Raw genomic sequence first — 26,159 nt, forward strand, 5'->3', positions numbered from 1 at the left:
TATATAATAATCGAATATTTACATACTACGTGCTCGCCCTGCCTGAGGTTAATTAATTAATCAGCTTGAGCAAAGCAATTAATCAGCGTGATAACGGTGTGTACACCCTGATGTTTGGCTGCGAGTACCGTTTGAGGCTCGCTCGCGTTTCCCACGAGAGAAAATTGCATTTGTGACAGCTAATCCGGATAATCCTCCGCGTTTAAGGGAGATGTTTAATTTCTCGAATATCTTCTGGAGATTCGCGTAATTTGGATAGATAATACGGAGTCTGAGGCAGCCGGTATAAAATAGATATATATATTTCTTCGCACTTTAATCAAAGATATTAAAACGATCATTAATTATGGTCGGCAATTATAATATATTTCTGTGCTGTACAAATGTGTACAAATATAAATGCAACAAAGTGCAAACACGACTCTGTGACAATTAATGCTTAGACGAAATTTAGAATAATAAATTGCGCGAGCGAAAAAAAAATATCTATATCTTATCGCCCGTAATTGATTTTCTACCAAGAATAATTTTCGACGTATGGAAATAACCAACTTCATCAGGAAGCAATTATCTTGTCATTCTAAAACTGTTTTAGCTCGGCTAAAAATTTCATCATGTTCTCATACGATTGAGAATTTCCAAAATAATCGAGCGTGCGGATTTTCGATGGAAGCAGTTCGCGGAGATTTCTCTTTTTCGAAAAGGACTTTCTTACACGGCATTTTTAGAGACCCTTCGAAGAGTCTGATTTGTCCCTGACGTCTCTTCCAAGATTTTTCCTTTTATCGAAACTGTCGAGAAGTTTTTCCATCACATGCAATTCTTCCCTGCGAATTGTTTCGCCAGCGCAATTTTAATCGCGCTATTTGCATACGCGCGCTTACGGGCCTCTGCTTCTGCCTGTTTAGCAACATCGTGACGACGCGCGATTGTATGTACGTATACATATATACACACACACATATATATAGGTATACAGTCGAACAGTCGATACTCGGCGCAACTGAAATTATCACGGTACACACACGGGTCAGCGAGTTATCGTAAATACAGAACGGCGCCCCGCGGACACGTCATTCCCTGTCAGTCGGCGAGAATCATCGCGATCGCACGCATGTATACGTTTATCGTTATACTCGCCCGGTGGCACTGAAAACTCCAATAACAACGATGCAGAATCGTTAAAAGTGCGCGACATTCCACGGGACATAAACGCGGGTAATAGACGCGAAAACAAGTCAGGCCGGAATTCGTTATCGAATCGCTTCTGAAGAGACTCAAAACTCAAAAGCAACGAGATAAATTGTCTAAAGGTCTACAGCGTATATATGAACTACATAGGAGTGTGCTACTGTGTGGCAGTGTCGTTACCTTTAATCAAAGTGCATGAGAAAGTGGATGGAGAAGACGGGCTGTCTGATAAGTTACAGGAACATGGCAGAGTTTAGTTCTTTAATTTAGAGACGATTACGAAACCTTGATCATTTAAAATTAATTTTGATGTGATCCAACTTTTTTTCTACGGCTCCGTTAAAACATATGCTTCTGAAGAAGCTAAAGAATTTAACGATATCAGTCAAGGTTTATGTATGCGTGAACCAAGTGATAGTGTGCTACTATATGGTGTCGTTGCCTTTCGAATTGTAAGTGGCGATCGACGGAGATGACAGGCTTGTTGGTACGTTGCGAGAATACGGTAAAAGAAGAGATAAGTACTAAAGAACTGTTCTTTAGTTAATTACCACATTACATAATCTGGACAGTTTAGAATTAATTCTGATGCAAGCGAATTTTTATGTCTACACTCTCTGCATAGTACATTACATATTTAGCCCGTCAAAGAAAGACGAAACGCTAAACTGAGCTCATTTAATCCAAACTGCTCGCTCAACCGAATTTTCCTTCCTTCACTCGAAATGTAAACGCTTTTCGCTTAATTCATTGAAAATACGTCACTCTATTCACCGCGTTCGAAAAGAGTTATTTCGCGGAGCATTACGCTGCTTTTCAAAGTACGTGGCGTAACGTTTTTCCTACGAGCGCGCGGAGAAGTGAAATTTTTCGCAGGGAATTCACAATAGTTCGCGCGGGAATCGCGATGGTTTTTGCGCGACCGGGGGATTTTCGCGATTGACGTGAGACTTTTGCGATTTCGCCGATAAAATCGACAAAGAAGAGACTCGCAAACAATTATACGATATTCGTTATAATAGACAGTAGAACAAATATGTATGAAGTAGTATTTAAAAAAAAAGAAAAGGAGAAGTGCGGAGATTGCAACAGAACTCGATGCTGCCGCCCACGCCGTCAGCGGTGCCGGCACGCAAAGGTGCGACACGCAAAGCGGGAAATGACGGATTATTAAATTAGAGTCACCATGACGACCGGTGGCCAAGGAAATGGATGACCGCCGACAGTCAACGTCCGACGTGCTGACGACGCATTAAGCGGTCAATCGGCGCGGCGGTTCCGCTCACGATCGCGAAGCGAAATGTGACGCACGGTGGTCATCGAGTACGGCTCGTTAAACACGATCTTATCCCGGGATATCTGATCTCCCCTCCGCCGATCGGATTGCATATATACATACGCGCAGCCACGTGCCGATCCGATGAAAAGTCATCGGGACGCAACTCGACGCGGAAATCGGCTCGCTGTTCGTCGATCGTTTAGTCGGTCGCGATCATCGGGCACGGCTAGTGAGGCTTGTTAAGAAACGTATTTTTCGAGAACATCCGGCTTGATTGCCGAATAATCGTGAGAGATCGACCTTATAAATAATTATCACGATCAGTGAAGTTAATAGGAAGGGGAATATTGCGTTATTATTGAGCGTTTCTCTCTTGTAATGAGATACTTTACTTTGCATACCTCTCCTGTTACTCGTATTATACATATACATACATTCTTGTAAGGTACATTCTTGAAAGAAAGAAATATGTGAAAAGAAATTTCTTTTAAATCGGACAGGTTTTGTATAATATCAGAAGTACAAAATCTGCAGTCACATTGAATATCTTACGCGAATAGTGAAACATTAAAAAAATATTTCATATATTAATTAAGCAAAATAAAATAATTTAAATTAAATTTACATTAAATTAAGTATAATAGGTAAATTTATATATTTAATTCAACAACGGCTAATTTAACGAATGAATATGTTGGCAAATCATTTTTAATTGTATAAAATAATATTTTTTCTGCTTAAATTTGAATAACGATGTGAGTTAGGCAATCATGAAAAAGATTGTAATTCTGCCACTAATTAAATGCATCGGCTGGTATTGAATCTATGACGCAAGATTCGCGTGAAATGTCGGACGAGTGAAAATTTCATCGTTTGTTCACAGCGCGCATATTCACTAAGTGCATACTTAAGTGACATTACTAGATAAACGAAGATAGTCAAGGCGCCGTATGAGTTTCCAGCTCGTAATGGCGCGCACGGAGTCGCCCGATTTTCACGATTCATACAAGATTTAATGTTTGACGTATTAACACATCGCGAACTTTATGCAGTTCCTCCTGCCGTTCGTACATTTTGAGTCGCTGTCTTTGTAAGTCCAGTTCAACCGGAATGCTCAAGGAAGCAAAACAAAACTCAGATAAAATCAGTAGTAACAGGAGAACGAAACTGTACTCGCGCAGTTTCAACTGCATGCTCTCCGTTGCAGATTGTTTCTCGAATGACGCGTAACTGCAAATAATTTGCGCGAAAAGCTAATGTTAAAGTTTGATGTTATTTTTTATGATCAAATCGATTATATTTTTATATGTGTATATATATAAAATTGAAATTCTATATAAAATCTTGCATAAATCTTGTACATTTTTCATCAGTTTTACATCAATTTCACATAGCATTGTAACTTATTCGTTACGTTGCGCGTAACGTGACGAGACGACATTGCCTTCAATTTTCAAAGAGCTCGTTCAGAGCGCGGATTTATCGTCGAAACTCGCGCGCACGCGGCTCGTCGTTGACAAATCGAAATCGTGTGGAATTTATTATCGGCAAATCGGCGGGATTGCGCGCGCTGGGAAGGGGATTCGTCGATGCGCGAATCCTCGAGGCACTGCCGCGCGCGGCGGCGCCGCGGCGCGCCGCGCCGTTCAGGTGCTCCTGTTTGCGGGAATTACTGCGAAACTCGATTTCTTCCACACGTCAATCCGTCTTGCTTGCAGGCGGAATTTTCAGCGCGGTGAAAATCTGCACGCGCCCCACGTCGATTGGAAAACGTCAGGAATCGCCGGGCGATGTTCTATCTGGACGGAAGAGACGCCGCCACCGCCGCCAAGTACGACTCGTCGTCGCCCAACGCCGAGGAGAATTTCGGCTGGCGGTTGAACGATCGGGGGATCATAGTATCGCCCAGATCGCGTCGCGTCAAGGATCATCGATCACCCGCGTCGATCCTGTCCTACTCGAGCGACTCGAACGATTCGGATAGCTGCAACTTCGCGCGGGACGTATCGCGGCGGGAGCAGGAGAGCGGAATCTACGAGAAAATCGAGCTGATTTCGTTCACGCGGGATGATCTTGATGTCGATTTGATCGAGACGGACGCCATCAAAGGAACGGTAAGTGTGACACATTCCATTGATTAATATGTAGAATGTTCCGAGGCTTAAGTTTTCGAATTGCAGACACATACGCATATATGTAATCTATTGTATTAATATTTGCGATTTGTCTAGGCAATTAAATTCCAAATAATTTTAATATTATAATTAATAATATAGATACGAAAATGAATCTTCTATTTTCTCCCGTCGCGCAGATTTTGTTACATGTATAATCCCGCGGAATAATGTAATATGATTCAAGAAGCAACGTAAAAGAGCGAAGACGTTTACCGACATTTTTAAAATATCTAATCGAGCTAATTGACATGTTACTCGTGTATACAATCATTCGAATACTTACAAAATTGAACTATCAATATTGTTAAATTAATAAGTGCCGGATGTAGTGCGGCGGCGCACTTTAATTTTGCAATTCGTTGAGTTTCCTGCGGTCATGCTTTCCTTTCGACGAGAATTTAGTTTATTTACGGTGTACACAGACAACCTCCGTATTCTCCGTGTGCGCACGTGGTTGCACATTTCACGTGCGGTATACATATCTGGAACTTCTACCTAGCGAAACGTGGATTTTTATCTCCATTTACGGGCGTTTTTTCTTTTTCTCCTGCCTCTCCCCTTTGCCCGTCGACGTATTACACGAATTGTATACAATCCGATTATCAGGCCGCAAGGGATCGCTCGGTTAATTAGATACCTGGGCAAATAAATGTAAAGGGGCCGATTCGCGCGACTGATCCATATCACTTGCACACGCGAGAATACGAGTGCAAGCACTCGTCATTTAACTGCAATTGTGTTTCATCGCAAATTGGTTTACGAATTTATATCAGCTTTCGTAATTTCTCTTTAGTGAGTCGAGAGTATTTCTGTTTTTCTAATTTTTTTTTTTGCAATTTTTTGTTCGAGTTTATCAGACTCGTAAAACGTTCGATACGTATACGATGTCGCGAAGACTTAACGACGCACACGCCGGGTCCCGCCGAGACCCGAACGATAGAAGCGCGATTAATAATGAATAATCTCTCCGCTCGGTGGATGCAGAGCAGCTCGCCCGCGACTGCGACCGGCAGCGGACGCAGCATCGACGAAGAATGCATCACTCCCGTCTGCTACACCCCGGAGAGACTGATCAAATCGCAGGAATATCGGATACTCATACCGTCCCCTCGTCGCTTCACTTCCTCCCAGGTGAGATTCACGCCGGAGAACGAGAGCTGCAGAGACTGGAGGTCCCGCCGAAAACGGTTGAGCCGCCTCATCGATTCCAGGCAAATCGGTACGTGTAATCCAAGTACTTCCTCTCCGTCGGTCCCGTCCTTCCCTCCTTTCGTTCGATCCCCCCCCCCCCCCCCGCGGCCCCGAGGGGGGAAGCGCCGATGGGTCGCGCCTGATGGATCTCCCTCGAATCATCCTCGAGCCTCGTGGAAACTCGTCGGGCCACTCGGCGGCACCTGACCTAATAAAGTTTCGCGGTTTACCAATGCGCGCGCGGAATCGAGTTGCTTGACGTATCAGATTCACTTCGTTTCCTTCGTCCCCGGGATCGCGGCTCGGTGCCTATAGCCACCGTTAAAGACGCCGAGTGAGCCGTGAGACTGCGAAACTGCCACGAGCATTGTTGCGGGCACGCCAACGGCCCGGGCTTCGATCCCGGGGTTCGATTGCCGGGCAGGCTAAAGACAGTTAATGGAAGCAGCTCCGAAGTTTGAGCGAACCCGAACTCGAGTTCGACGCTTAAGAGCTTATACCAACAAATTTTTAGCGAACTCGTCAAAATAGGAAAAAAGACTCGGAGACATTCTTGACGCTAATGTAACGGGAAAATCATGCCTAGAGACGTTAATCTTTCCTTTACTCAGGACTTTAATCAGCTCCGTATATAAGCCTGCAGTTTTTTTTTATACAGTCCGACGTAACTCTTCTAGACTTGCGAAAATCAATATTTTCTACCACATTTTTCTTTTCTCTTCGAGACGTGTTGTCTTAATAAATCTTATCAGAACTTGGAGAATACGATTAGCGCAGGCAAGTAGATTGCATACCAAGCATCACGAACGCTGCAGGTACAACGCAGCTGAGAACACTTCTAAACTTACTGAGCACGGATACGAGAGCATACTCGATCTCCTCGTCCATTTCCGAGCGCCGACAATGGGCCGCCGACGATTCTAACGCGTCCGTGAGATCGAACAATGATCCCTCCACCGACGGAGACTGCGGTGTGCGAAGTATGAGGACGGCCGACAGCAGCGAATCAAGCTACGACAGACTAAACTCCACCTGGGACGACTGCAAGGGTGCAACCACCGGGCCCTCCTCCCTGGAGGACACTTCCGGTATACAGAGCTACGATTGCAGCTTGGAGAGCCAGAACAACGGGCAAGCGATGTGCCTCTGCGACGAGTTGGCGATCGCGTCGAAGGATCGCGCCGTGAATTTTGGAAATGTACGTTTCTTCCGCGTAACGAAAGATTCCGCACAAAGTTAATTGTTTAATCAAGCTGTTCGATTTGTCGATAAACTAAAACAGGATAAATTGTCTTGCAGGGTCGAGGTATCGCCATCAACGAAGTGGCGTCTATCCTCGAAGGTTTTCGGAGCGATCCCGGGAAGGCGACGATTCTCCTCAAGGAGGAGGATCGTTTCTGCGAAGGCACATCCACGCACGACCAATTAACCAGATTGGCTTTGGCCATCGAGACGGACGTGGAAGCGCCGACGGTTCCCGACGATCCGAACAATTGGATACACCATCTCCGCGATAGAATAGAACGGCTGCAGCTCGCCAATAAAGAGATCCACGGGGATATACGCGGTTTACGTACAAACTTTCAGGTAAACGTCTCGCGTGCAACGTACGTATCTTTCCCCTCTAATCGACGTGAAATTAAAATCTTGACACAAAATCTCAAATAGTTATATATGTATTTCTTGAGAAAGTCCACGTCACTGCAAAGGATATTATTGCGAAAATACAAGAACTGAAACATACTGTACTGATTACGTTTTCTTACTTGACGTTGATTGCATTTTGCGTTAAAATATGGATGACAAGCTTTCTAATTAATGCGAAATGAGAATCTTTGTCAATGAAAAGATTATTTTGAAATATCTTTTATTGAAACTTTTCGATATTAAACACAGATCCAGAATTAAGCAATGGCGGATTAGAATTCTGCCAAAGTATATCCAGAGTACAGAAAAAGTTTGTCTCATTTGCATCTCGACATACCGTTTCCGTTACTAAAACCGTCACTATAGTACAATATTCATTCGTCTTGTGAATTTTACAGTGCGACGAAAAAAAAGCGATCAATTTGTCGAGTGACACAATGAGGTTGCTAGAAGACATTCACGACTTGAGATATTTCGATGACCTGGTGAAGCTCTTGGAAGGGGAACTCGAGAGAATATCCAGAAGAAATTGGCCGTTCGTTCTGGGAAACAGCAGGCCTCACGAAGAGATGAATCTAATCATCTGATCTCTAACATCATGACCGTAATTTCAAAGATAGTCGCGAATGGTCGATGCGCAGGATAAAAGGATTTTCTTCGGGAAAAGGAAATGTAAATGATGACAGCCTCTTCTTTTCAATCTCTTTGAATTCGATGTTCAAAGGGAAAGTACCTCTTCTCTTGGTACTCAGTGACTTAAATATTTTTATGAAAATACTAAGTAATTCGGAATAACATAAATGTGAGCAATCTCTAAGAATAATTATGCAGAATTAGCACAAAAGATAGAATTATAAATTTCTCGATCTTTCAAAACAAGCAAGATGATCTCACCTCTTGGCAGGGAAATGAATATTACGATTTCGTATAATATTCTATCAAAATGAATCTTGTGCAAATAATTATTAGGGTAAAACTTGCAAATTGTGATATATTTCGAATGGATCTTACGTCTTATTCTCTTTGAAGAATTTTCAATAAACGTCGAAGTCTTTTTTTTTTAATATTTGCGTTTATACATCCATGTCTAAAAAAAAAATAGAGAACAAATATATATTTATTATCACTAAACGATTTATTATCTATAAGTCGTACATATATTTGAATTCGTGTACATAGCACCGAGTAAAAAAATTCCTAACACAACATATCGTTGCTACTCATCGTCACGCTATTTTATCGCTATCTCGCCGCGCTTCGGCGGCATTTTTAATGCCATTTTTTAAAATACCCGTCCATAATTACCACATCGCCTTAAATATCCATACTTTTAAGCTAAGTCTATACCTAGTGATGCCTATTCAGTGTTCCGTTAATACTGTCACATCTCGGTTTTCTCCGCGGATTCACGTAATTAGGTGACGTCCGTGCGCTGCATGTGCCTGACGTGCTGCCGGGAGGAATCGTGATAGGCGATCCCCGCGCGCAGCATCTCGCCGTGTCGGAACACATCGTGGGACGCGGAGAAGGACGGCAGCGTGGGCAACGACGGCAGCAGGCAGCTCAGCATACTGGGACCGCCGTCCGAGGAGTAGATCCCGTTGGTCGGGGGTACCATAGACGTGCTGCACGTGGCCATGGTGGATCCCGATAGCGGATGTCCGTTTTGATCACCGGAACCCAACAGGCTCGAGCTCGTACTCATCAAATTTCCTACGAATATCGAAGAGATCTAGGTTTTGCTGATATTACGAGGTAACGCAAGATCTCTCGGCATCGTCCTCTATAAATATCTCTAATATAATAAGCGTACACATGTGAGGCTATTAAAATTTTGAACTCTAAAATTAATTATAGTTATAAAATTAAGCTCTTGTGCATTAAGGGAAAAAAAGGAGAATTCTAGACTTATAAAATGGTATAAAATGTTCATTAATATTATTGTATAAATATTTTAAAAAAAGGATGAATATTTTACAAATTATGAATAATATCGTAATTAATATCTCTTGAGAGAAAAACTCATGATTGCACGCCATTAAATTGTGATCATGAAAATTCGTTTCGTGGAAATAAAGGTAAACAATATATATAACGTTTTTTGGATAAACGTGAAACCTAACATCGCGAGGATTAATCGCGATGGTATAATAAATCCCATCGCGAATATTCCGGTCGCAATCGCGCGCTCTCGCAAAACATTGATAATTATCAGTGCTTATGATCGCGCGGTGCAGAATTTATATCCACGTAAAGGAGAGACTTGCAATTCGTGTGAATATGTTCGCGGTGTAATCGCTTTAGTGAAAGCGATAACGCATTCGGCGCATCCCCGTTAATCCTTCGACAATATCGCGTACATCGTGTAATATGCGTGAAGCGTAACATTAAAATTTCAATGCCATTGTGTAACATTTCTCCGTCGAGCCAATGATTTACCAACCAATGAGCTCATTATCAATAATTATTCTTCAAACGTTTTACACATGGAGAGGAAATCTTTTTATCCAGATAATTCCATCATTCATTTTCTCTATCCTCTTTCCTCAGTCAGGACGTTTTGTTTTTCTCTGTGTGTCTAATTGCGTTCGCGAAATCAGGAGTTCGCTCAATTTAAATGACATGCATCTAACAAACGTTTCTAGGCGTTCACAATAAAAAAAAAACATTCTTGAAATCCGGATAACTTGCGGTTCACCTGGAAGACTGACGCTCGAGGCGGAACTGACGGACGAGGCGATCGACAGGGGTGTCACCATGGAAAAGTCCGAGGCCTCGGAGGACCGCGCGGCGAGGTGCGAGTCCAGCCTGGCGGTGGGACGAACGCACGCCAAGGGCGACAGGCCGAAATCGCTGGCCCTGTCCGCCACCGCGGCCGCAGCTGCCGCCGCCGCCACGCGTCGGTGCCTCGCGTGCAGGCCGGACTTGCCGCCGTTGCCCAGACCGAAGTGCAGAAGCTCCAAGTGCCTTCTGAGATTTCTCGACTGGCGCAGAATCGCGCCGCACAGCGGACACGACACCGGCTGATCGGACAGACTGCGTACCTTCGACAATCCGTCCCCTAGAACGAATTCAAAGCTAGACAGACACTTGAAACTTGTCGTCGGATCGCAACATCTCCCCCTTCAGACATGTCTCTAGCGTATATGCGCATATATCCACTCTAATAATGATTGAAAGAAAAGAAAAATAGACGAAGTAATTCAGGTAATAATGCCAAAATCTTGTGTCTTGTGGAAAATAACACAGAACATAGTCTCACTTTATTTACGCTTTATTGAAAAAGAAAAGAAACTGGATAGTACATCATTATACCCGTTATCTTATTTCTTTCTCAATTCAAATACTAGTGGTTTTGTGTATGTACTATTGTCAACAGTCCACGCACGCGGCAGAGCCTGCCATTATAAAATAGGAATGTGCGCCGATCAGTTATCTTGTTTTTTTTTTTATTTTCACTTTGTGACTGTTGGAAGATCCTCGGTTTTCATTATAAAATGGTATTCTCGTAAACGGTAGCCCGTATTCTTAGAAACGTACTGCTATTAGACCAATCTACGGTGAAGGAGGGAAAGGGGGGGGGGGAGGGAGGGAATTAAAAAGGCAGTAAGAAAAAAACGCAGTGGACGAAGTTGAATTGCACAATCGCACGAAACCTCGATTATCGTGTTAGTCGATGGTAAAAGAATAATGATAATTTCACGATAGGACTCCCCTCATTAGCCCCGATCTGCAGCAGGTGCAGTAAGGCCCTAAGCCACTTTGTCCAATAACAATCGAATATTCTCGCATTTGTCCGATCAATTGATGGCTCAAGGCTCGCTACATCTGTCGCAGATTATACTTAAACCTGCATCGATTAACCCTACGGTACTATCTTATACACTAACATGGAAGATTCTCTCGTACAAAACTAAACGCGCAAATTTCCGAATTTTCGACCTAGTTAAATAACGCGTACGCCAATGATTACAAATAACCGTCATCGTATAAATGTTCATGTAAATATACAAGCAAAATATCTTTCATCTCTCCTCTCTGTTCTTTTACCGTCGCAACCACACAGTTACCACACTCACCACCACGAGTATCGCTTTCACTGTAACACAATCGGCAATCGGAAAACGGAATCCGCAAGAAAATTAATTACAAAACTGACACAAAATTCGTCTCGATACTCCCGGTGAGTCCGTTTCCCTGTACATTTATCTGGCGATCGTCGGCGACGGGATGCTGGCCGGCGACGACCTCGCGCTCTCAGGCTCGTGCGACGTCGGCGAGGGTAAGCTGGGATTGCAGACTATCTGTTCGCAGTCGTTACTGCCGCTGTCGGTCCCGTACATCACCGACTGATCGTAGCCCGGTATCTCGACTTCCTGCTTGACGACGACGTCCGTGTCGGAATTGTGCGCCGTCGCCATCGCGGCGGCCGAGGAGTTGGTGAACCGGTACTTGCACGAGGACAATAGGTGCCTGCGTAAATTCCTCGCCTGGCGCAGAGTCGCGCCGCAAAGCGGGCAAACGCCCGGGCAGTCGGACGCGCCGCGCGCCTTCGACTGATTCGCGCCGCCGGCCAGCGCACCGGACGACGCCGTCTGAGCTTGGGCCGCCAAGCTGGTCAACGACAGACCGGACGCAAAGCCCAGGGCGCTGTGGAACGGTATGTGCAACTGCACCGGCTTTAACGTGTGCAGGCTGCGCGTTTCACCGTCCGAAACGTGATCCTGATGCGCCTGATGACTGTCCGCGACGGGCGACTCTTGAAGTCGCGGTGAATGACTGCCGCCCTGATGGTTGTTCGCGTAGTTTCCGACCAGGCAGTTGCCCGCTGTTAACAGACACAAACACAATGTTACCATACGGGGCTGAACTGACGTTGCCTTTGGCTGACTTTGAATTTGCGTTTCCCCTCTCTCGCTCTCTCTATCTCTCTTTCTCCTCTCTCTTTCCCCCTCTCTCTCTATCTCTCTTTCTCCTCTCTCTCTTTCCCCCTCTTTCTCTCTCTCTCTCTCTCTTTCGCTCTCACGCTCTCGCTCTCACGGCCGGACGAATAGGAAGGACGACCAATCAGAAATGCAGTTCAACCCGATCGATGGTTGTGCTTGTGTCCGTTTTAATTGAAACGAAAAAAAGGCCTACGCGTAGATGTACGAAATCTCTCGCAGGCGGTATAATTTTTAGCATGGTTTTTTATGACGACTACTGTGCTATATAAACGTAATACACCGGACACAAAACACAAGTGGAATTGCCGTTTCATTTCTGTCTTGCATGCTTAATTAATTAATTAATTAATTATAATCTTGCAATTATCGGAATTTTATAAACTCAAAAATTGCGATAAGCAAATCGCTAAGTAATAAAATAAGGAGAATTCATCTAGCAAATCATATTACACAGAAAATAAATATTTTCATCACACAGTACATTATAAAATATTTAAAAAATGAGGAAAACGATAACAAAATCCGTTGCATAGCTAATCTCTTGCAGCTTTCTTAATTAAGAAATAAACTCACTTAAGCGGGAGATGTACAATCTTTGCGAAACTGCATCACATTACCTGCATCATCGGTTTGATCCATGGTGTCGTCGTCCTTGCTCTCGTAAGGCATCGTTCTGTTGTCGTCCAAAGGCCTACTTTCGCTGTCAGTCGTATTACTAGTACATTGCCACTTTCCGGAGGACGTCGACGACTTCCTCCTCTTTTTTCTTCGTTTCAGCGGATAATACGAGTTGCCCGTCGACCTCGATAAGCCATCGTTCGTCGCCGTTGGTATCGCAGACGCAGGAACTTCTTCTCCGCTCTAATTGTACAGACATTACGCTTTAAATTGATCGTTCCATTTTTATTTAAGTACAACAAAACGAGATGGCATCGAAAAATATACCTCCGTTAGTATAGTCGGCGGCGTCAGTCCGTGGATGCACAGACAATGGGCAGCCTGAAGCAGGGAGGGCAACTGCGCCGGCTCGACGCTCACTTCTCCACGGTACACGAATTCCAGCAGAGACTCCAAGTCATCCGCTCCGATTCCCGCCAGCATAACCACCGGATGCTGGCATGGCGTGCTCTGCCGACAGTATACACTTTAAGTATCAGCGACGTTTTCACGTTTATGTGCTCAAAGGCTAAAATCTCATCGGAAAGATGTGCAACCTTCAACAAGTCCAACAGGAACGGACTGGCCGCGCAGAGAACGATCTTGTGCGCGGGGAAGCTGCGTCCGCCGGCGGCCAAGGTAACGTCCACCAGATCGCCGTGTCCCCTCAACACCTGCACCGCAGACGCCAGAGAGGAGTTGAACTCTCCCCAGGACAGACTGTAGAGTTGGCCGCTGCTACCCATTCCGTCTCAAGGAGCTCAACTGAAAGATGGTAAGACGAATAAGCACAACCATTCCACTTTCCATCGAGCTATTCAGAACTTATCAAACGTAAAGTATTTCGCGGTTAATCCAAGAAAAAAAAACACGCGCAACAATTTCGGAAAACGAAAGAGACGCTTGTTTATCCGATTGTTTGGGATTTCTTTCAGAATATTTTAGAACGAGTTGAGACACCTGACGGCAGGTAGACACGGCAGTAGACGAAACGAACGCGGCTGGGAGAGTCCCACCGTGGAAAAACAATCTAGAAAACCGGTCACGGAGATGAACGCCGATAGCCCAGAGATCAGGCGTGAGGCACGCGTGCACCCGACAATCGGGTAACGCTAACGGTAACGACGCACACGTCCCTCTCTCTCTCTCTCTCTTTCTCTTTCTTCTTTCTCTCTTTCTTCTCACTCTCTCTCTCTCACTCTCTTTCTCTCTCTCCATCCGCGTTCCCTAATTAGTGCCCCCACCCGATTAAGCGTCACGGCGTCGTGCCGCAAGTTAACCTAAACAAATCGCTCTACCTGCGCGACGGCGGAGGGCCTCCTTCACACGGCGTCGTCGCCGACGGCGACGAGGACGGGGAGGACGACGTGGCGAATGATCGCGCGCCTGCTTGCTTCCCGGGGCCGGCCGATCGCGCGCCGCCGTCGCCGCCGTAACCAGGTTGGAGAAAGTCGTGGCCGCGCGACTGGTCACTCGGGCATACAGCCGTGGCGAAGAGCCCGCACGCGTTGTTGTCGGGCGACGCGGACGGGAACGTCCTCAGAACGAGCGCGTCGCACGCATCGGAAACGGTAGTGTGCGCGGTATACGCGATGCCGCTGTCAACGATCGCCGTCGTCGTCGTCGTCGTCGACGCGTCGTTCGTACGCTAGTCTCTCAAAGTCTACCCTCTCAGCGCGGCACGCGGCACTCGCTCTCTCGCCACTGGAGATTCAAACCCTATCGCAGGAACGATCGCGTATGCGTGTGGCACTATGCACGTATACACGGTGTATGGTATGTCACCGCGGCGCGTTGCGCGACGCAGCGACGCGGTGGTGCCGCCGTCGCGCGGCCGACGGGCGAAGCGCGAGCGCGGCGCGACCGGAGCCGGAAGTTCGCGGGTAGGCGCGCGAATTCGAAAATCGAATTCCAGGCCACCGTGACGTGATCGCGACTCGGAGCTTTATTTATCAAAATAATTACTATTATCAAAATAATTACTATTTTCTTAACGTAGATAAGCTTATTAATCTTTTCTTTAGATAAAAGAGATTAGATTAGGAATAAAAAACGAGTTATGTCGATCGACATTTAAGCGATTCTCCCGATTTATATCATTAATTAAGCTAATTAGAGTTCACGTGAAATAATTGGCGCGGCTGAACGATACGCGATCGGAGCTTTTATTTCAAAAGGGACGCAAGGGCGTCTCCCTGCGTGGTTCTAGGTAAATTTTGATTACAAACGTTTAATCTGTAAAATCTCCAAAATACAGTTCCTTATCCATGCGCTCCGCGACCGTGCTTGCATTCCTGTTCGGGGCGCAACCTTACTTCTTTTTTTTTCCTCCTAAAACGCGAGCATGTCTATTCTCAGACCTCTCCCTAATCGCGCTCTCTCGCGCCGCTCGGCGCTCTCGCTCGGCTCGGAGGGGAGAAGCAAAAGGCAAGGAAAATAAACAAGTACGTGGCGCGTGAAAGCAATCGCGGGTGAAACGTAATCGTGTACGTTGGTCGCCGGTGCGCGTGGCAATTGCGCGAGCGCGCATGCGCTACCACGTACTACCGTTGTGACTGACACTTGGCCAACGGGACCGACCGTCCCGACCCGACCGACGCTCATTGTCAGCCCCGATCGCGCTGTTCTCCGGCGAACTGCAGTGCCTTTCGTACAGCGTGTCGTCTCTCTCTATCTCTGTCTTCCTCTCTCTTTCCTCTCTCACTCTCTCCTCTCTCTCTCTCCTCTCTTCCACTCGGTGCGTGTGTGCACCTTTACGTTTACGTGCGTGTTTGTAGTAACGTTTGTGTGCGTGCGCGTACGTGTGTTTTGTCGCTGGTACTCTGGCGTTTTGCACGCCGCGATGTCGTCCGGCAGCTGGGAACTGGTGAGCAGGAAGAAGGACAGGGGCAACGACAAGTCGAGCAAGCTCACGAGGGCCGAGAAGAAGAAGTTCATCGAGAACGCGCCGAAGGTCGAGGACTTCCGTGAGTCGCCACTCTCTGTCATAATTATACCTACCCGCTTCCCTATCCGCTTCAGGACGGTCAGTCGCGCCTCCTCCATAGATTCCGCTCCTATTCTCCCGCGCGCGCGACTCCGTCGATTCGCCGTCGACGACGTATCGCCCGGGAGAACGATGCATCTGACCTGCCTCGATCGCATGTGAAATGCATAAAAAAAAGGGTCGCAATATGGTACACCAGTGTGTGTACACTTTGCGATGCATCATTCTGTGATTATTCCACTTTGCCACAGAATGATAGAGAAATACTGGCAATATCTGTCGAGAAATCATTCTTTTCGAGCTGTTTTGCAAGCAGCTCTAAAGGATAATATATCTCAAACTTAACTCCAAGTAGTTTATGCAGATAGGCTAATAGGTTTGCAGATAAGCAGCTACTTAGTCTTAATTAATTTTACATTTCACGGCATTGTAATAGTATCATATCTCGAAAAATGTCAATTTTAAGTTATTCATTAGAAAAAATGGATTTTGACCTGTACTTTTATCTGGTAATGAATAACTCAAAATTGTCAATTTTCGAGTTGTGACACTATTGCAGCAATGCCGCGATTTTACTCCTATGTCGAAGAAGTTGTATATCTAATTCAATGTATATGTAATTTCAGTGCCGTTGAGTCAAGTGAAGACACTGTACGACAATCTGGATGGAAACAAGGAGAATAAGAAGCCTGCCAAGACACAGGGGAAAGAGCACAAGACGACCAAGGAGAATGAGGACAAGAAAAAGCAGCAGCAAAAACAACAGCAGCATGTTGAGAAGAAGAAACAAGAGCCAAAGGAGAAACCTCCAAAAACCATCAAGGATGCATTGAACGCAGTAAGATATCTTCTAGCCTGGAATAAATAAATTCAGAATCATAGTTAATCTGTTAATCTTTTTACTGCATATGTGTTTCTATTTTTATACAAATCACATTTATTTAGAATAAAAATAAATATAAAAAATAAAAATTCTATTTTACATCAAATCGCTACAACGGAGTTGTTATTAATAAATTTTTCACAACGCAGATTAATGCGGAAGAGCTGAATGAATTTCTGGCCACCGCGCAAGTCAGATTTCCCGAGGCCCCCTTACTCTGGCTGAAGGAGCTCAATGCCTTCCTCAACATCAAGATACCAATCAACAAGGAGGACGCGATATTCTCAGGAAAACCCAAGGATTACCCGTTAAGTTTAGTACCTAAGGCGATCTCTTCCATACTGGAACGCGCGGTGGAGATGACCGGCCAGCAGACCATACAAATTTTTTACGAGAACACCCTCACGGCGATGGCCACCGACATGGTCAAGGGCATCCCCGTCGTCGGTCACAAGATATTTTTGCAGCTGCTAGCGCACCTGAATCCCGAGATAACCGCCGCCAACATTCCCAAGCTGATTAACATAAGGAGCTCATACGAGAACCGGAAGAACGTCGGCCTGTCGCTGCTGTGGGCCTGGTCGCAGGCCGGCAAGCGGGATCTCGCGGTCGGCTTGAAAATCTGGCACGAGGTGATGTCACCGATGCTGGAGACGAAGGGCTACGCCAGCTACGTCGTGCAAATCCTCAACGATCTCGTCTTCGGGCACGACAACGTGCACGATCTCAGTCTCGATCTGTACCTGAACATCATCATGGACACCTACTCTCAACGATTTCAGAACATTCAGCCCGCGAATCTGGGGAAAGACCTCAGCGCGAGTATCGACAAGTTGAGAGTAAGTAACGCAGGAGTTTTAAGCGCGTCACGCGTATCAGTTGATTGTAAAAAAACGACATGCGATGCACGTTTATTAACTTAAAGACGCGATGACAGCTGCGAAATATTAAAAAAAAAACATCGATATCTCTTTTGCAGTCGATACTGTTTAGGAACAAAGACATATGTTATACGAAATTGTTTGAAATGTTGATGGGGAAAGTATCGCCGAAATCGGATCCGAACTACAGGCACGAGCTGATTAAGGTTCTCGCGGACTGTCTCGTCACGGAGCCTCTCTGTTTCACCATTTGGAGTTCCATTTATACCAAGAATCTATATCAATCCAGTCTTCTTCTGTCGTATATTGGTGAGCATTCGCGCCTCTCTCACACGCTAAAAAATAGGCTACATACGCAAAATGTACACGCATTTTTACAAAATGCAAAAAAAAATTGCGTTTTTACAGATACGAATTTACCTAGTTTACAAACTAAGTTCAAAGCTAAGCATTTCAAGGAAACCCTCGGTATTATCCAAAACAATAACGAAAAGTGGAAAAAGGCCAAAGACGAAAACCTGGCGGTTACATGCAAGAAAACGTCTCAGGTGAGTTCTCTCTTTCTCTCGTGTATTTTTACAATTTTGTCGGGATGCGGTGAAGTGAGGCAAATTCAAGAAAATAAAATTCCTTTCAAAGTACAATTTACATAAATTTATATCTGAACTATTGAGAAATACGATTGCATTAAATGTACATATTTATTTAAGACAATTGCGATTCCATATCGAAACATATCTGATAACATATCGATACGTATCATCTGATAACATATCGCATTATTTAAAATGTTTTTATTTCGATACAAGTATCTGTACCATAATGCGCTTATCTCTTGCAGAGAAAAAAAACATCTGACGCATCTTCTTTAATTATCTTTAAGCAATAATCATGTTCTGCATCGATGCCTATTTATACAGATTACAGAGGAATTAATTTTTCCATCGCCTCTCTCTCTCTCGTCTGGTGAGAAGTTCAAAGTCAATTACTGCCTCACTAAACGGGTGATATCCTTTATTACTATATAAAATGAAATTCATGCAGGAAATCGTAAAAACATAATCGCGTCTAAAGACATAAACGTAAGAAATGACGGCGCTAAAAAACCTCTGCTGCATTACTACTGGATTTAACTAATCGTTAGATCCAGCTGCGTCGTGGAACTCGAAGCGTGGCATTCTTCTCTAACAATAGCGATATCCCGCCTCCGACGATCGCGTGCGCAACCCAGGTAACAGACATAACTTGCACGTATCGCATTTTAATGTGATGTGATTATGCGAGCCGCGACATTCTCCGAAAGGAGCGTACTTAGCGCCTCTCGGTGGAGCTCGCTCGGAAAATTTATCCGCTCCGACGCGAGCGGACGAGTCACGGGCAATTTAACATAGAAAGCATTTTCTTCGGCGAATTCCTACGTCTTCGCGGATCGCGAGTCTCGCGCCGCTTATCCCCACGACTTTCAATTCGCCGGCGCAACTGCACTGCGAAACGTAGAGATAGATACATACATGGGCATTCTCTACTTAATATCTAAATCAATTATGCTCTTTCGGAGAGATTGAGCCCTCCTTTCACTTTTACATACGCATCCGCAGGCACGCGTGCGTGCGCGCGTGTAAGGAATATATCGGATAGTCTTTTAGAGGGACGTGAGAAGCCTGGAAAAATCATCACGCGAGAGACCAAACAGCCTCTGCCTTTTCAATAAGAATAGGATCGAAAAAATTTAATCGACGTTTGGACCCGAAGATCTCCTATCAATGCCCCCGAGATAAGCAGCGTGTTTGACAGTCGGCTGATTGTTTTTCGCCTCGTGTAACAACGCCGTTGTAGATTAGCCTCGCAATTGCGCACGTCGCGGTCTCCGTTTAGTGCGTCGTCGGATACTACACAGCGCGCGGCAGTCGTTCCTAGACCCCCCTCGGTCACGGGCATGTACGTATATCAACAAACAAGAGCTCGGTAAACTCGGTAAACGCCGATACCCGGAATTCGAATCGTGGATTTAATTTTTTTTTTTTTTTTTTTTTTTTTAACCAACAGTCTCGCGCTTGCCTCTCTCCTCTTATCTCACTCCCTCGATATTCCCTCGACGTCAACGTGAAACGCGTCGCTCCGTTCGGCGTCTCTCTGCGGAAGAGGGAACGACTTGTCGAAAAATCGGCATTCCTGGACCCTGCAGGCAGAGAGGCGGTAAACGTAAACCGTCGATTCTCTACTTAATCAGTAAAGACAGATATCTCCCTCCGTGCTCCCATGTGCAAACCGGTAGCTGCATCAATGGGCGTACGATCTACTTTCGTTTCCGCGGCGATCGTGCATACGGCCGAGCCAAAGATCCTCGCCCGAGATCCTCCGTGCGGGGCGGAGAAAGAGAAAGAGGAAAAAAAAAGGGGGGAGGTCCGGCACGGGCGAGATCGGACACGCGCGAATTCCTAACGGATCTCGACGCCGCCGTCGGTCGTCGTCGTCGGTAGTACGCCGGTGGAGAGAAGCCGGCGGCGCGCTCGGTTCTCCAAGCCTCGCGGCCAGCAGGCGCGGACTCGATAGTACTCGTACACGATACCCGAGGAACGCAGGAGCGGAGCGAAGCGGAGCGGAGCGGAGCGAAGCGGAGCGGAGCGGAGCAGCGGCGCGGCGCGTCTTGTCTCAGGTTAAGGTGGTCGGTCGGTGTTTTCGGGAGCGTAGTGTTGCACGGATTATTGATCGTTGCGTTGCCCCCCTCGCGACGCGCGGTCGGTCGGTCGGTCGGTCGGCAGTGACGACATTGACGCACGGCACGGCACGCGCGGCTCCTCTCGTCCGGCTTTCTTTTTTTTCCCGTCGCTCGTACGTACAATACGTAGGCACCGCCGCACGGATCGACGCGCGGCGAAGGCTTTACCCGCGTGCGAGTGAACGCGTCCTCCCGAGGTCTCTACGCAGGTAAGAAGGGAAAAATTCCACGCGCGCATGTATGTGTGTGTGTGTGTGTGTGTGTTTATACGCGATCTGTCGATCTGGCGGAGCTGCGATATCTCGCGGGAGATCCGAGTCGCGGAAAACAGTTCCGTGTTCTCCGGCGCCTCTCCGCTCCGCAGCGATGACAAGGCGATTCGCGTGTTCGGCCGCGTAGCATCGATCAGGATCGCCGCGGATACGTTTAATTGTCCTTGCCCCGCGAGTTCGCACGCGATCTCAAAGATCCCTCTCCACCCCTCCTCCCCACCCCCCTCCTCCTCGATAAGGTGTGCGAGATCTGTCATCTAGTTAGCTGCGCAATTACGCGGACATGTCCCGGAGTCGTGACCGACAACTCGACAATTGTTGACACGTCTTCATTTACGGATACCGCAAGCGCGCGAACGGATCAGAATTCAGAATTGACGTCCGCCTGACGAGAGAAAGAGAGAGAAAGTCGGCAGCCGAAATTCAGCCGCGAGAAATTCAGTTCGACGGACACGCGCGAGATTTCCGTGACGTTTGAACGATTGTTTTTTTTTTTTCCAACAGTCTCTCTGGTTAGAGCGGTGAAATAAAAAGACACAATTGCCGAGAAAGCGCGCCTCACGCCGTTTATTCTTTCCAGGCACTACTGAAGAAAATGACCTCCTCCAGTCGCGGCTTTCCATGGAGATCCACCACTCTCTTTTTATTGCTGCTATTCGGTGTTATATCGGTGGCATACGACACACAGAAACATGGCTCCTTTGAGGGTAAGTGTCTCCCGCGAGCGGTGACATTCCAATCACATTCTCTGTGCTTCTCATCTCATTTCATCTCTGCTTGTTGTCGTCCCGATCACATTTTCACGTCTTAAATTCTCTCAATTTTGCGTATCACATCACAATTACCAACAAATATATATGTTATAATGTAATCATAAGATTGTTGTTTAAGGAGAGTCATTATCTTACCATCATGCCTTGCGTGGCATAACTCGCCAACCAGTAACGGTTTATTGAAAACATATCCATTGCTCTGTCATAAACATCACGCCCATCGATATCTATCTCTCTCTCTCTCTCTCTCTCTCTCTCTCTGCCACTCTAATCTTTCTTGTAACCAAATGTTGGCGATACAAATTGAGTTCTTCACATTGTTGATTGTACATTGGCATTTTATTGTATTGTAGAGTCCAAAGTTGGAAAATTCTTGAAAACTAGCGGAATATTGACACATGTAAAAAGCGCATGGGATACTATAAAGTTCTATTGGTCCTCAGGACACAAAGCAATTAAGGATAGCTCACCAGAATATTACAAAGCCGTAGTAGACTTCTGTGCACCGTACATAAAATTAGCTGGCGATGTCTGCCTTGTAGTACGAAATGTTTCTATTAAACAGTATAACAATGTCGCAGCATATATCGAAAGGAATGTACCCGTAGTTGTTGACACAGTAAGTATTATTGAATATCTCAAATGTTTCTTTAAAGGACAACCCTTGATTTGAATTGTTTAAAGTACACCTCAGTATAAGACTAACTTCCTATAAAATATACTTGCAACATAAAATACCTTTGTATAAAGTTCCTTTGTATAAATACCTTAATATAAAATACATGTAACGAGTTTTCTTTTTCTTTTACACAGATCGAGTATTACGCTCCGGGGATCTTGGAGCAAATTAAATCACGGAGTCTTCAGGGACTGGAGTTCGTGAAAGTTTCCTTCGTTCTGATTGGAGAGAAAGTTATTGAACATTCCAGCTTAGCGATACAGTGGCTGGAGAAGAACGTCTTTGTGTAAGTGTACTCGGCATACATTATGCGCAGCGGCAAATACAATCGGACGTCCGACCGTGACCTTTCTTCTCTTTTTTTTCAGGGGCAAGCTCAGCCCGGAGAGTATCCGCGAACAATTAGTATGGCCTTTCAACCCGAATAGCTTCTCCACTCTTCGCGATTACTTAATATGGCCTTTTTCGCCGGACAATCTCTCCAGTTCCGTCGGATGGGCTTTAGACACGACGAAGTCGTACGTCGCTCAGACGTTCGACTGGGTGTACGAGAAAGTGCAGACTCTCTCCAAAGTGCCATGAATAAAATCCCAATGGTTTTTTTTGCTGTATGAATAATCATTGCGTCGACGGCGGTGACCTTCGCCTCCCCACGCGGCTCGGCATTTATTATTATTTATGACACGGAAGCGTTACATATATATTTTTTCGAAGATCGCGAATGGCGTCGGCCATTTTACCTGTGATATCTCGACGAGAAAATCTTGTTTTGGTTGGCCCTGACGGAGAAAATTTCGCGATCTTCTGATCAACTGGTACAATTGCGGACGCGGTTTTTATTGAGATATATAAATATTTTTGTGTCACTTTCTTTGAAAATTATTAATAAGTAATATATATGTATATGTATATGTATATCCAAACAACACACATTAGGTCTATTGTACGCAAATCGTTGAACGTGCGATCTTTAGTATTTTGTATTTTTCATTTATAATTTTGAGGATTTTGATTGAATATATATATATTCGATTCCATTGAAATGATCGAATAAAAATTTTTTCATAACAGCTCTTCTTGTAAATGTAGTAAAGGAGGAACTCTACTACAGGTAGGGAAAAAAAATGATTATACGGAAAAATCACTTCGGAAAAAATGGGTCAGAGTAATAACGCAGCAACAACGGTGATATTTTTAGGAATAGCAGAATAGTATTAATAAATATCGCAATATAATAATAATAATAATAATGAAATGATGGTAATAATAGCGCGATAAGATGCAATGGATGAATATGAGATATGATAATATAATATAATTTTAACAAGAATATATTAAAGTTTTACATGGGAAGAGAGATCTGTGTGGGCAGTGACATTAGTCACTTTCCATAAAGCCACGTATGTAAAAATGAGTTGTCTTCATTTTCCTCCTCTCAATAGAGCTTTCAGCAGCGTGCCTCTTTTCCTTTAATCTCTTCGCCTCACTCCGCGCGCGCGTTCACAGCTTTTATCCCTGATTATTTCCAGTGCATATTTCGAGTGCACGGTTCCGTCAACGCACTTGCAAGTCCGCCTGTATCTCAGCGTCCGAGTGCACGCACACTATAACTCGTACGGGAAGAAGAGCTTCATCGTGTTCTTGTAGATCTGATTGCACAGGTACTCCTCTTCCTCGTCTCTGATCCGCGCTAGGACTTCCAATATTTGACTGTAAGTAATTAGGATCGTGTTATGTACGCACATTTAAAAATCTCACGGATTAATTTTAAACCGAGATAGTTTCGTAGTTCTCATCTCACCGTGAAGAAGTATACTCACACTATCGTGCAGGGCTCGTTCCGCCCTTTGACCATCTGATCCGCTTGCCACTTCTCTTTCTTCACAGACGGAAAGTGCGTGATAACGTCGTTCGCGGATGCATGCGTCGGCCTTATCTCGCACCACGGACAGTCGGTCTCTATCATGAGCCTGTCCGAGGGAATGGTAGTGATCGCGAAAAGATTTTCCTCAGTCTTCAACGAGCTGAAACGCAAAACGAGATGAATTATATTTTCAGATCTTTCCTCTTTTTCTTCTTCTTTAGCTAGAGAATCTTCGCATCTATCGATCTTACCATCCATTGACACCGATATATAAGCCTAATTGTAATATGGAATTCGCGTCCTCCGGATTGCCGTCGAAGGAGTGCACGACGCCCGGCGTCAGTTCGTTTTTGTGCTTCCTCAGAATGCGCACGAAGTCGTCGCTGGCGTTGCGGCAGTGCAGGAACATTGGTAGCTTCAGCGTGGAGCACAGGGACAATTGCAGCTCGAAGTACTTCTTCTGGGTCTCCTTGGGGCAGAAGTTCAGTCTGTCGTAGTCGAGGCCCATCTCACCGATGGCGACGACCTTGTCCTTGTTGTTCAGCGCCAGGTCGGACAGTGACTTGAGGTACTCTTCCGGATCGCCGCACTCCTCGAACTCGTTGCACCGGGTCGGATGACAGCCGACCGTCGAGTACAGTCTGTCTGCAATTTTGTCGATTGACGACGATCAGTCGTTGATCCCCAGAAATGAATTTAACTTTGCAAGATGAATCAAATTGAAACTAACTGAATTAAAAATTAAGATTGTCAAGATGTACAACTGAAATGTTGATTCGCTAACGAAGAAGGATTTAAATTATATTACAGATCCCTCGCATTTGAAGATACATTTAAAGATATACTTGCCATCGATTCTCGCTATTTCAAGAGCCTTCTTGCTCTCCTCCACGCTGCCGGCCGTGATGATGATCTTCGAGAGATTGTTCTTCCAACTCCGTTCTAAGACCTTATCCAAATCCGGCTGGTGCTTCTGGGATCCGTGATAGACCCCCTGATACATGGAATCCGTTAAATTGGCGCCGATGTCTACAACAATTGGAGCGCAATGAAGAACACCGGCTTCTCCTCTACTCAATGCAAAATCGTTCAAGGCAAACGTGCAAAATACGACAAGCGTGCAGTATTATTACTGATGCGTGAAAAAACCGCGTGCACATGCTGAAATATCTAACGCGCCTCGCGAGGGCGTTCGAGAACTCCGCGAAGGAATTCGCGGAAGCGACTCCCGGTGAGAGGGCGAGGCTACAAAAATCCGCCGAGTATCGACGAAACGGGAGTTTCGTCGAGTTAAAAAGAGACCCAGTCTCGCGTCGCTTATAACCTCATATCGCGAGACGGAAAACGGGGGTTGCTTGCGACGGCGACGCGGTCGCGTTTTACCTATGAATTTCCGCAAATTGGACATTCTAGCTGCGAGCATGGAACGTTCCTAGGGGCAGGGGTGTCGTTCGCGCGGCTGTCCGGCCGAGGATAGACAGAGAGGTTAGCAGGTGTCCGTCGTTACGACCGGCTCGGCCTGGCTCGACACATGGACGGAGCGACCGATGGAGGACTGACACTGACGTTGCGCTTTCGTGCGCAGAAGTGATCGTCCCGACGCTGTCCCCGGTGCCCCACACTCCCATCGATCAGCCTGTATAGCAACCGCTGGCAATTACCGAATCCTGATCTCGATATACATAACTATGTGTATATGTTTAAAAGTAAAAATACTAGGGCAATTAGGAGGGGATCATGAATCCTGCACACAGCTGGCACAGCTGAAAACTGCATCTCTGCTGTATAATTCTCTTTTCCATATGCATGATATTATTACACAATTATGTAATTATAATTATGTAATTACAATAATTATAATTATGTGTGATTACCATGTGATTGCTTGTACATTGTTTTATATGTACATATATGTATACTGTATAATTTATTGTACTGGATATATTGCAAGTTAAAATTTTTTTTAAAGCTTAAGAACATAAATAACATGTGAGCCTGTATATTTTTCTTCTGA

The 26,159-nt window shown here is 45.4% G+C and overlaps 4 protein-coding genes across 7 annotated transcripts; 2 read left to right on the forward strand and 2 right to left on the reverse strand.

Moving 5' to 3' along the window:
- Nucleotides 1-1,539: 1,539 nt before the first annotated feature.
- On the forward strand, nucleotides 1,540-8,549 carry LOC105452116. Its single transcript, XM_011692971.1, is given in 7 exon segments — nucleotides 1,540-1,643; nucleotides 4,049-4,205; nucleotides 4,207-4,584; nucleotides 5,632-5,866; nucleotides 6,654-7,036; nucleotides 7,138-7,425; nucleotides 7,884-8,549. Coding segments are annotated over 7 exon segments (1,734 nt in total). The 3' UTR covers nucleotides 8,073-8,549.
- Nucleotides 8,550-8,575: 26 nt separating this feature from the next.
- Nucleotides 8,576-14,839, reverse strand: LOC105452029 (transcription factor GAGA-like). 3 transcript variants are annotated; one of them, XM_011692818.1, is made up of 6 exons: nucleotides 14,387-14,839; nucleotides 13,646-13,853; nucleotides 13,377-13,559; nucleotides 13,049-13,292; nucleotides 10,184-10,546; nucleotides 8,576-9,198 (listed from the first exon to the last, which is right to left on the reverse strand). In XM_011692818.1, exons 2-6 carry the CDS (start codon nucleotides 13,832-13,834, stop codon nucleotides 8,900-8,902), a joined length of 1,278 nt encoding a protein of 425 aa, XP_011691120.1. In that variant the 5' UTR covers nucleotides 13,835-13,853; nucleotides 14,387-14,839; the 3' UTR covers nucleotides 8,576-8,899. The 3 variants fall into 3 exon arrangements, with proteins under 3 accessions (XP_011691120.1, XP_011691118.1, XP_011691119.1); XM_011692816.1 differs by lacking the exons at nucleotides 8,576-9,198; nucleotides 10,184-10,546 and adding an exon at nucleotides 10,742-12,313; XM_011692817.1 differs by lacking the exons at nucleotides 8,576-9,198; nucleotides 10,184-10,546 and adding an exon at nucleotides 10,742-12,313 and having other exon boundaries at nucleotides 14,756-14,794.
- A 732-nt stretch (nucleotides 14,840-15,571) lies between these two features.
- Nucleotides 15,572-23,686, forward strand: LOC105452031 (transmembrane protein 214-B). The gene is made up of 9 exons (XM_011692822.1): nucleotides 15,572-16,054; nucleotides 16,701-16,912; nucleotides 17,107-17,796; nucleotides 17,937-18,147; nucleotides 18,247-18,386; nucleotides 21,410-21,536; nucleotides 21,956-22,221; nucleotides 22,416-22,567; nucleotides 22,650-23,686. Exons 1-9 carry the CDS (start codon nucleotides 15,931-15,933, stop codon nucleotides 22,861-22,863), a joined length of 2,136 nt encoding a protein of 711 aa, XP_011691124.1. The 5' UTR covers nucleotides 15,572-15,930; the 3' UTR covers nucleotides 22,864-23,686.
- On the reverse strand, nucleotides 23,451-26,012 carry LOC105452030 (putative deoxyribonuclease TATDN1). Of its 2 annotated transcripts, XM_011692821.1 has the most exons (6): nucleotides 25,862-26,012; nucleotides 25,529-25,781; nucleotides 24,995-25,174; nucleotides 24,397-24,790; nucleotides 24,102-24,305; nucleotides 23,451-23,991 (listed from the first exon to the last, which is right to left on the reverse strand). In XM_011692821.1, exons 2-6 carry the CDS (start codon nucleotides 25,566-25,568, stop codon nucleotides 23,886-23,888), a joined length of 924 nt encoding a protein of 307 aa, XP_011691123.1. In that variant the 5' UTR covers nucleotides 25,569-25,781; nucleotides 25,862-26,012; the 3' UTR covers nucleotides 23,451-23,885. The 2 variants fall into 2 exon arrangements, with proteins under 2 accessions (XP_011691123.1, XP_011691122.1); XM_011692820.1 differs by having other exon boundaries at nucleotides 25,529-26,012.
- Nucleotides 26,013-26,159: the final 147 nt, after the last annotated feature.

This window comes from Wasmannia auropunctata, unplaced genomic scaffold, assembly GCF_000956235.1.
Source record: "Wasmannia auropunctata unplaced genomic scaffold, wasmannia.A_1.0 LD336038.1, whole genome shotgun sequence".
NCBI lineage: Eukaryota > Metazoa > Arthropoda > Insecta > Hymenoptera > Formicidae > Wasmannia > Wasmannia auropunctata.